The sequence below is a fragment of the Hibiscus syriacus genome, unplaced genomic scaffold (genome assembly GCF_006381635.1).
Source record: "Hibiscus syriacus cultivar Baekdansim isolate YM2019G1 unplaced genomic scaffold, ASM638163v2 tig00016004_pilon, whole genome shotgun sequence".
In the NCBI taxonomy this organism is placed as follows: domain Eukaryota; kingdom Viridiplantae; phylum Streptophyta; class Magnoliopsida; order Malvales; family Malvaceae; genus Hibiscus; species Hibiscus syriacus.
Genome location: NW_024062379.1, coordinates 1336060 through 1347794, shown reverse-complemented (window position 1 = coordinate 1347794; position 11735 = coordinate 1336060). Strand labels below are relative to the sequence as shown.

Here is an 11735-nt window from a genome sequence, read left to right as displayed (position 1 = left end):
CAACTTCTATATAAAAAAAAGGGTTGTTTCTTATTGAAGAATTAGGATCTGTCCCAAGTCAGAGGATTATTCTAGAATCGGATTCTAGTACTGCATTAAAGTGGATTAAAAATCCGGATATATGTACCCCTGTGTTTCAGTCCTTGGTGAAAGAAATAGCTTCCAGTGTTGAAGACAAGGATATTATTATAAGGCATATCCTGTGAGCTGCTAATCGGGAAGCGGATAAGTTAGCTAAAGATGGTATAGGTTGATTAATAGGTTCTAAGTTTGGCGTGTTAAGGTGTTGTGAAATGTTTGTATTACTGAAGGGTGTTTTGGTTTCAATCTTATGTAATCAGTCTTATGTTGTAACAGTAGGTTGTTTGGTACTGGCTGTGTATTATTGTTATGATTAATAAAATTCATAGGCACTCTTTTTTTTTTTTGATAGAAGATTAGGCCTCATTAAAAAACCCCTTTTTCACCTTCATGTTATAAAAGTAACATGAAGGACAAGGAAAGGAGGAAAAGAGTGCCTAGAATTTATTAGATGGAACAAAGTACAACAAAGGCAGACCCTAAACATCTGCAAACACCACCAGAAATTACATAAAACTTAAACACAACAGCTAAACATAGGAAATAAAATTATCTACTCCTCAATACAAGCAGACAGAAACCATTACATCACCCTATCCCATCCTTAGCTAATTTGTCAGCTTCCCAATTTGTAGCCCTCAAAATATGCTTGATAATGATATCCTTCCCTGCCATAAGAGAGACTATCTCCTTCACCAGTACTTGAAACACAGGAGTGCATAAACCCGGATTCTTGATCCACTTTAGAGCATTACTTGAATCAGATTCAAGAATAAATCTCCGATTAGGGACAAAACTTAAATCTTCCAGAAGACATAACCCCCTTTTAATCGCCAATAATTCTGCGAAGATAGGAGGACCACCCCCAACTCTTTCTGAAAACCATTGAAGCAACACACCTTTACTGTCCCGAATCAAACCACCAATGCCTCCAATATCCCAACCCTTTACCATCGCTCCATCAACATTGAGCTTTAAGAACCCATCCGGAGGAGGAACCCAGCAAATTGGTTTAGAGATTCCATTTCCTTGTCTTCCCACCAAATCCGCAAGTTTTAAATCTCCCACAAGAGAGTCTAAAGGAATATTCACATCCTTGAGCTTTGCAACAAACCAGGAAGCTATTCTAAAACGGACAATAAAGAACAGTCTCACCACATCCAGCTTAACTTTATGAAAAATAACCTCGTTTCTGCATTTCCACACTGACCACATCAACGCCCCTGGAATAAATTTCCATATCAAAGAATTCGGAAGTAAATCATCCCACAAATTGAAAAAGTCCATGATATTCTTTGGAATCACAAAGGACAAATTCCAAATATTCAATAACCTGGCCCACAGACCCCATACTACCTCGCAATGCAAAAATAGATACGAAACTGATTCCATTTCCCTACCACACAGAGAGCATAAAGGATCATCAATCCCTACCACTCCTCGCTTCAGTAATTCCTCCTTCACCGCCACTCTCTGGTGAGCCACTTGCCATACAAATGTCTCCACCCGTGGAGGAGCAATCCCTACCCAAATATGTCTCTCCCATATCTCCATCTTCTGCTGACTACCATCTTGATCAAGAAAAATGTTGATACAAGATTTAGCTGAAAAACAGCCCTCACCATTCCCTGACCAAATCCAACAGTCTTCCTCACATGGCGATATTGAGATATTGTTCAACATAGAAATCAATTACAACAGCTGTTCAACCTCCCAATCCGCCAAATTTCGCCTCATTTGAATGTCCCACACCCAACCAGCGCCGTTATTCACCCTAAACTCCATCACCTTACCCGATTTGTTGCTCGAAAGAACATAGAGTCTAGGAAACTGTATTTTCAAAGGGACTTCACCCAACCATACATCGTTCCAGAACTGCACATAATTCCCCTTCCCTGTCTTCAAACGCATATTCCTCCTAATACAATCCCCAAAACCATCATCGGAAAAGAAATTTTTAACCATATCTCTCCAAATCCATGATGCACGGCCAAGCCTTATTTTCTATAAAAAAAATTGATATATAAAAGTTGGAGAAAGGTTAACTGTAACATGAATCATCATTTAATTATCTTGTCCTTGTCTTTCTGCAAGATACGAATTTTTCCTCTTGCATCATTGTTTTCGTGAAATATAAGTGCTTCTTGTTTTATCTTTCTTGAGTTATAGAAGAACTCGAGTATTTTTGAAGCATTCTTTTTCAATGTTAATATGCATTTATCTGCTACCTTTCTCTCCCTTCTAAATCTGCATTTTCTGCAGGCTATGTAAAGCTCATAAAGCATCAAGATGAGCAACGAAGCTTTTGATGGGCAGATACTGACTGAGAAACTGTCGAAACTAAACAATTCGCAACAAAGCATTGAATGTATCCTACAGTTTTAAGTTTAACTCGAGGTTTTTTTATTAAGAAAATAGTAATGCTGGAATAGTCTTTCACTTCCATTAGTGCTATATAATTACAATGACACTCCTGATTATTGAAATTTGGTGTAATTCTAAAGTTAATAATTGAAGAACAGGAATCTTTTGTTCATCTTATTCCTTTATATAAGTGTTCTCTCTTCATATAACCAGTATTGTTAAGGTGTGTGACTAGGCATCGCGCCTTAGCACTTGCAACAAAAGCTCTTTAAACCTTTTATAGACAAGGTCCATTTGATCAAGTGCATGCCTTTTTTGTTTTGACATGTTTTTGTTAAGCGGTATGCGCAAAATGTAACAGCCTGATTGAAATTCTCTCAAATCTTTAATTGTTCGTTTACTAATAAAAGTGGGATGTCAAATGTTTCTCAATATTTGATTGTTCAGCAACAGATATGAGATAATAAGAAAGTTATGCATATTCACCAAGAAAAGAAAAAGGGAAATTTTGCATGTTTTGTATTGTAAGCTGAATCTCCCTTCAGATTTTTATTGTAATTATACATCTTAAGCTTATTTCATATATATATATATATATATATATATATATACAACATTTATAAAAACATATGCCCATACATATTGCATTGTAAGTCACTCAGGGAAGTCTCTCTCTGCCTTTTTTTCTTCTATGCATTGTGCTTCAAGCAATGTAATTTTTTAGTAACTGCTAACATATTTCATTTAAATTTAAAGGAGAATGAGTTTATATAAATTATCTGCAAATGCTAATTTTTGTTTGTTTGATATGTACGATCCACCGTTGTGCTTACAGGAATTAGACTGATGCTTTTAGGAATTCTTGGTGATTCTGATATTATTGCCTTTTTTTTTGTGGGGGACCTGTTATTGACATCATCGTTAATTTTTAAATTAATTTGGGTTTGCTCTTCTATTTTGTCTTCAACGAAAGTCATGTAACTAGATTTTCTGCAAAGATAGCATAATACCGTTATATATAGTGATTTAATCGTTTTAAGTTGGCCAATGCTACAAAACATTTCCACAAACTATTTTTAATTTACGGGTTAGCTGTATGACTATTTATAGTTCCTTGTTTGTAAGGAATAAAAAGCTATTTGCACTATAAAAGTTTCTCAGCATAGTTTTCTCACTTGATAGATAATCTCTTGTAAGAAAGAATGGTTATTGGATGAATTACAAAAATTTCCACAAAAATGTAGCACTTTCACTTAATAGATAACTTCTTTTATTTCTTATATACTAGCACAAATTGTTGGTAGCATGCATTTCCTTCACATTTCTTCAGCGTTGTCTCGTTGGTGTATTACTCACCGGAAGAAGGCAAAACAGATTGTTGAAACATGGGACAAATTGTTTATCTCTTTCCAGAAAGAACGGCACGTTTCTTTTCTATATTTAGCTAATGACATTTTGCAAAATAGTAGGCGAAAGGGAAGTGAGTTTGTAAATGAATTCTGGAAAGTTCTTCCAGATTCTCTCAAATGTGTGTATGATGATGGTGATGAGTATGGAAAGAAAGCTGTAACCCGACTGGTAAGTTTTTTTTTTCAATTTTGAGAACTTTTCTTTCTGTAGCTTTTATCAAATGAATTAACTACTTCAGGTTTTGACTACTGATCTGGGGCTGTGATAACATTTTCTTTTCTGATGGTTGGCCTCTGTCTCATTTTCAGGAAGTTAATGTCTTGAATGTAAAAAAAAAATTACTTTTGGTTAATTGTGGTCCCTCATCTCGCTTCCTCTTGACATGAGATGTATTGCTTTGAATGTCAACTACAGTTTTCTAGTCTGCTTTCATGTGGAACCAATCAACATAATAGTCAATCTGGCCTTTTTTTTGTTTGTTTGTTTTTATAACAATCTGGGTTTTGTTACCTAGTGTCAATCTTGCATTTGTCTTCTTTTGCTTTAAAGTGGCTTTATTTGTATTTAAATCACAAGTAGGTGTTAGTGAGGGAAGCTCCCGCTTCTCTCTAGAGCCCAGGCGTTTTTAAAAAAAGTATTTTCTCCACCGACATCCACCGTCCATTGTCTGCAGTCCGTCGTCGCCGTTAGCTGTCCGCCGCTATACTCCGATCTCCGTTTGACGCCGTTTTTCCTTGGAAGATCGTCTGCTCACGGTGATTTCAACTCTGGCCTTAGATTTTCAATAAAGACTTTCAATCGACGCAGATCTACACGCCGTCCACTGTCGATTTACGCCGCCTCCCGTTGTCTGTGTTCGACACCGCAGAGCTCAGCGTCTTATCGCGACCAAAACCCCCTATCCTAGTGTTGAGAATCATTGTTATTCTCCATTAAATTGCAGTGAATTGTTTCGGCAAGAACAAAAACCCTTTCCTCCATTTTTCTGTCCTTCTCCTCCGCCATGACATTCTCTTGAGTAAGGATTGAACATTCCAAAAAATCCTTAATCCTACTAGCCAGATCTAACAATGGAACCCCAAACCCCGTCTCAGCCCAGGCGACCTGGAGGGTTCGCTGCAACAGTCGCGGCGGCTGCAACCTCTGTGAGCCCCACTAGCACTCTCTCTGGATCAGCGCAACTACTACTTCCTACTCCGACAAGGAAAATGCGAGAGGGAGAAAGAAAAGGAGAGGACAAAGCTTCAGAAACGGCACATGAGAGCCTTCACCAGCCGTATGCTAGTCGGATTGAGGCAATACGGTAATTTCCCTCTTCCCGCGCGTGCTGATATGAACGATGTACTGGCCGCCTTAGCCCGTGAGGCTGGTTGGACCTGTGTTTTAGAAAGCGCTTTGAGGCGCTAGGCGAGGCGTTTAGAAGAAAGCCTCCGACCACCAAGGCGGCGACGATTCAGTCGTCGGAGGCGACGATTCAGTCGTCGGAGGCGACGATTCAGTCGTCGGAGGCGACGATTCAGTCGTCGGAGGCGACGATTCAGTCGTCGGAGGCGACGATTCAGTCGTCGGAGGCGACGAGGCGATGCTTTTAGCGATAAACGTACAATGACCCATTTCACGTACAATTATTTGCTTAGCAAATAAACAGGCCACTGTAACAGAAAGATCAACAGCCCCATCCCTGTTTAGATGTAGGAGAAACCTTAACAGAAACGACGATAATTCATAAGCGAAATGAAAAGTTGTACCTGAAAGAGAAGAACAGGAGAGTAGAAGAGGAGGCACTCTTTGAACGATATTGCCGATTGAGAAAAACCCTAAGGTTTCAAGATAAGTTAACTATTTATAGTGTAACCTTGAAGGCCACGATTCTTTATTTCACACGTGGACAGCCTGATTAACATTGATGGTCATGGGAAGTTAAAATTTGGGCCGAAATTTTGAACTCTTTTTTAATGGGCCTCTTTTTGGTTTTATGGACTTTTTTAGAATATGGATACTAAACTCACTTGTTTTATTCCGTTTTGAATTATATCTAATTAAATAATAAAAATATACTAAATTTGATTGATGAAGACAATGAAGAGATAGAACAGGATATTGGACTTTTCGAAGATGATGGGGGAGGAGGAGGTGCTTGCGATTGATGTTGATGACGATGATGATGAAGATGAATGGCGCTCATACAAAATTACGGTCTCTTTGGCTAAATATAAACATCGACAGTCTTATTGGAAAAAGCTCTCGACAATTGTTCAACGTAAGTCTGAGATGGAAGATGTTTCGAGGAATAAACACTGTAAAGTTGAGGGTGTTGTGGACGAAGATAAACTTCACGTGTTGAGTAACTGTCTTGTTGGGTGGTGCAAGAACTTTATCAAAATCGGTAATCTTGATAACCAAATGCAAGCCAAAGGACTAGCTGGTTTCACGCTAATGAGAGCTGATGGAAATGTAGTTCTAATGGTTTTTGAAGACTCTGATTCGTTGAGAAGCGTGAAGGATGATAAATTAGAGACTCTTGCAAAATGGTTTTCCAGAGTTGAAACTTGGTCAGAGAGTCTGGTGGTGGAGTACAGTCGCGTGTGGTTAGTTTGCGAAGGTGTTCCTTTTCACGCTTGGAATTGGGATACTTTCAAAAACATTGCAGCTAAGTGGGGCATATTATTAGCAATTGACAACAGCTGTGAGTTTCCATCGACTTTTGATCGGGCTAAAATTCAAATACTCACAAAGGCTCAGGTGAGAATTGATGAGTTGTTGGAGTTGAAGGTCGATGCTAATTTATTCAAAATCATGGTGCATGAAGTTGATCCTTCAAACAAAATTCTTGGGTCCCTAAAGATTGTGATTTTTCATTAGAACTTGTTCCTTCAATTGGATCGTAAAAGATCGACAACTATATTGAGAGGTGTTTCTTTTAGTTTTTTTTGGTTGTAAGTGTTGGTTTTTATTTTGTTATGTTCTTTTGCAACTTGAGGTGTATTTTAGAAATCGGTTTACTGTCTTTGGGGCTTTTTGTTTGAAGATGGGAGATTTTTAGGTGATATGATTTTTTTGTAATAGAGGGCATTCGGTGTTTTCACATGTATTTGGTGTTCTATTTAATAAATTATGAGGCACTCTTTTCTTCCTTCCAATGTTCTTCAACATGCTTCTAAGTATGTGGAAGAATATGAAGGGAGTTTTTAATGAGACCTCCAACTTTTATCAAAACAAAAAAGTGGCTTTATTTTGCTCTAATAGCTATTGTAAATTTGTAATAAATTCTAGGGTAGTGTAATTAGTCGTTTGGTGATGGCATTTTTTAGCCTAAATGCAAGTAGTCAAAAAGTTGCAATTCTAATGGGTGATTAATTCCACCTCAAATAGGTTTAATGATAGAATGTTTTCCTGGAAGCTCATGTAGAGTATACTCTCTTTTATTTGATTATGATTCCACAGTCCTTGTGGAACTATTGTCACAATTTTGCTTCTGATCTTGGTACTACTAATTGTTGCATGTGCTAGTTACGTCTCTCTTTAAATGGCGGTGTTAACTTTACTTGTGCTACAACTATATTGATATGTGAGACATTATCGAGTACTTTAAGGGTTATGAGGTATCTTTAGGGTTTAAATCTAGGTTCAGGTGTAACACCCCAAACCGATGCGGGTAGCCCGATCCGATTCGGGAAGTCACATTAGGGCCACCGGAGCGACCCACCATAAAAATAGCGGAAATTTTAAAACTTTTTATCAGAACATGTAAACTTATAAATCATTTATCACTATTTAAAAAAAACAGATTTCCAAACTCGTATATAAATCAAAATACAATTACATGCCCCCTAATCACAAGTACCATACTCTGCAACCACGCCGGAAGAACTCCCTTACTGAAGTCGATAGATGCACTGGTACAATTGTTTTAACCTGAAAAGGTGAGTAATAGAGTGAGCTTTGGAAAGCTCAGTAATACAGAACTACCAGATGATGCTACATGACATGTAGATAAATGTAAAGCCATATAATTTCCTTATTGAATCATACGTATACCAGCTTGCAGAATAATTTGGGGTTCCCTTAGAAGTTCATCGAGTAGAAGCCATGAATCTCAGTTCATAAGAAACCTTTCAAAGTATGACATTTTCAGGAGATTGAATAGGATGTCTAGTGTGTTCCAACAGTATAATAAATCATAATAGTACAAATCATAGTCCAGTAAATCTCACAATTTCGTAAAAGAGTTTAACTTTTGAAAATCATAGTTTAAACCCTTTTCTAGTACACCATCAGTTCCCAAAAATTATTTTCCATATAGCTTACTTTATGCACATAGCAAAGAAAGCCGACTTAAGGATAGGCTATAAAGCTTGTATCCTTAAGCCCAAGTCAATAAGTCCATATAGCTTACCCTAAGCACACAACAAAGAAAAGCCGACCTAATGAAACATCTTGGGGCCCTCAAGAGTCACATTAGGCCCATTTAGCTTGATCAGAGCTATTCCATCGTAATTAAATTCCAAAATTCAATTGCACCGTGACATAAATTCCATAAATCCAAAAACATGGTAATCATATACCATTTCAAAACAAAAATTAGATAGCAACCATATTCCATAATTTGTCACATTAAATTGGTGCATCCATAAAACAATAACCAATGAATTCGGTGTACCACATATTAAAACCAATAAAACAGTTCAGTAATAAGTAGGGAACACACTAGAGAATCCAAGTATTTCCAGAGGCCATTATAGTTATCATTTTGGATAACATGAAACTTATGAAATTTGAACGAATTCCTGGAACAAGGTCCTATTGAGGAGAATCGATTACTAACCGATCTAGCCAGACATTTAATGTTGATACATTAGAATCCCACTATATTTTCGTGTGCTTTAGGAAAACGTTCAGGAACCTTTATACATAATAATTCTAAATTCAGATTTACTGCGAGTGATTTCATTACCCAAACAATCAGGGGTATTCAGGAATATACTTTAAATTCATAGGATTTCAACCCAATTGAACCAAATGAGATATTCAGAATCTTTTCCATCTGCGTTACTTGTTTTTTTTTCAAACATGACCGAAGTGATTTTAGATGAAATATAGAATCGAAGATTCAAGTCATTTACAATCTACGACTATCGATCATATTATCAAACAACTCGAGTTACACAACTCTCAAACTGATGCATGTCCAAGTCAATTCATTATCCTTCCAGTGTATTCACTCTTTAATACCATAGTGCAGATCCATAGATCATCCCCATAATCATCACTGAATAAATCTTCCAACGGTCTTTATTTCATTTCCACGTTTCAACAATATCAGGAAATACTGACGTACTTGATCCATGGCTCATAACCCATAATGACAATTCATCATGTAAGTTCAACAGTGTTTCCAAACTCATCAAATCACCTATTTAATCCTTAGTCATTGATGTTACTTAGTTCGTTTGGTAAGCAAGTCTATCCCGATTACTTTAAAGTTTTCCAGAATAATTCAGACGTTTCTGCATTTCAAATACACGTTGTACTTCATTTCATTTCAATTTATTCATATAATAAAGTCATTCTGGTATTCGTGGTTGATTTGACTAATGACTACCCACTTATTAGTACTGTATACGCTCTAGAGTTGAGATGCGCCAAGTACTTCCAGAATTATCATCGATCCAAATTTGAGAAGATGAACAAACATTCAAGTGATACTTATATCATTCAGGTAATGATATAGTACTAACGTTGGTTAATCACTTAAGTTGCGTTCCACAACTTTTACTGGTAGCACAACATCCATGTTTATTTGGATTTCTTAATTAATCCAAGACATTTACTTATTCTAGGTCATAAGGGCATTTTGGTCATTTTGGTGCTTAACATTTTTTTCTATTCATTTCAAAGCTTGAGTATATCCATTCATTCTTGAGCTTGGTGACATTCTTGAGTCATTTCCATTCCAGGGGTAATTTGGTCATTTTATAATTCTAGAATATTTCAATCATTTCCTTCCATCCGGTCTTATTATTTAATTCAATCTTATCATTTTCTTCAGTCCTTTCGAACAATTCTGTCAGCAGAATACCTCCGATAAATTACTCTTCAAGTATTTACTCCTTATTCGAATATTTTCGGGTCAAGTGTCTTCTCAGATTTTACAAACGGAATATTAAATTTTTCTGTACAAAGACAGGATCTTAACAAATTCGTACTTAATCGAGTTAAGTACAAATCCTCGAAGTACTCTCTCATTCAGGGTCAATTCAGACTATTTTATCTCTCAAGGGCATTTTCGTAATTTCTTAACCAGATAATTTCAATATTAGCTCTTAACGAAAATAATTATAATTTAGAGATCCTATGATCAATTGCTTTCCCGAACATTCTTTGATTTTGAATGATTCCTTCACAAACCTCATAGGATTAAAACCGGTTATCCATAATTTCCAAATAAAACTAACATTTCTTATGCACATCAGTAGTTATATCGGATCAATTTGTCTTTTCAGAGTTATTAACCAACTTCCAGTGGCAATTCTTATCATTTTTCCAACATAAGGGTAATTTCGTAATTTTACCATATCAGAGTATTCTCATAATTTTTCATCCAAGTATCTTTAACATTTAACCCTTGATGATATAAATTACAAATCCAGAGCTGATTTCTTTATCACCAATCACAAACTTGTAATTTAATTATAACAATTATCAATCTCTTATCTTAGTCATTCGATCCGTATTCAATTACAGAATTTCTACCACATTCATATCGAGTGAATAAATTATTCAACTCCACAAAAGTGACCAACATTATCTTATTCATGCATTTACCAATATCAACATGTTCCATAAATAAAAGTAGTAAAGTATTACATCGATTTCCGTGCAATATCGATCGACCATAAAAATTCCATTCGAATGCCTTCGATCTTCAATTCAACTTCAAATAATTCCTCAGATACATATCAACATAAATTATATTAGAAACGGAGCTTAATTGCGATAAACGGATCAAATCGGGTGATAAATCAGTGAAAGATGGATTACCGGGTTCGAATTTGGCGAAACGGACTTCGGATTCGAATTCAGGACGTCGAAAGCATAAAATGTGACTTTTCGGAAATTTGGAATTTTTGGTCAAAATCAGAGTCAACGGGTTTGACCGGCAATTTCGAGGCCTTCGGGTTCGAATTTCAAAAAACGGACAGCGGAATCGGATTTGGAATGTCGAAAAATGTCAGGATAGGTATACTCGGTCGAAGCAAAGGTCGTTTAATGCCCGGTCAAAGCCAGTCAAAGTTTTGGTCAACAGTGGTCAACGACGGTCAACGGGTCAACGGGGCGAGTCAACGGGTCGGGTCGGGTCAACGGGTCGGGTAAACGGTTCGGGTCGGGTCAACGGGTCGGGTCGGGTTGTGACCGGTCAAACCGGTCAACTATGCACCAAAACCGGTCAAACCAGTCATTTTTTTCTTCCCCACGCGCAGTGGCGGCGCGTGGGGGCGCGTGAACAGTGCTAAAATCCCGGAAAAATTTCTAAAAATTATTTTGAGCGATTTTGAGATACTTACAAAGCACAGTTCATAATTTTGAACGGCGGAGAGCTCGATTTCAACAAATCGGAAACTTTGACCGCTTCACCTCCTCACGCACCGCCGTCGACGGAGACCAAGGATGACACCGACAAACTCGGAACGATGCAACGAACACGATGGTGCGGGAGGTGTCGTAAACAGATGACCCGATCGTCGTGAATCGATGAAAACCCAACTAAAACCGAGTTATTACCGACGATACTTCCGACTGAAATTCACGACGAACGACGATGATTCACGACGAAAGGTTTGAGGGGTTTTGTTCCTCGATTGACAACGAACACGATGGTG

General features: G+C 37.3%; 1 protein-coding gene across 1 annotated transcript in view; it reads left to right on the top strand.

Moving 5' to 3' along the window:
- Window positions 1-2313: 2313 nt before the first annotated feature.
- Window positions 2314-11735, top strand: part of LOC120208199 (regulation of nuclear pre-mRNA domain-containing protein 1B-like) — a 29077-nt gene continuing 19655 nt past the window's right edge. Inside the window, exons 1-2 of the mRNA XM_039207533.1 lie at window positions 2314-2449; window positions 3776-4023. Of these exons, the coding sequence (XP_039063464.1) occupies window positions 2371-2449; window positions 3776-4023 (327 nt within the window). The 5' untranslated portion in view covers window positions 2314-2370. The remainder of the gene's footprint in view (window positions 2450-3775; window positions 4024-11735) is intronic.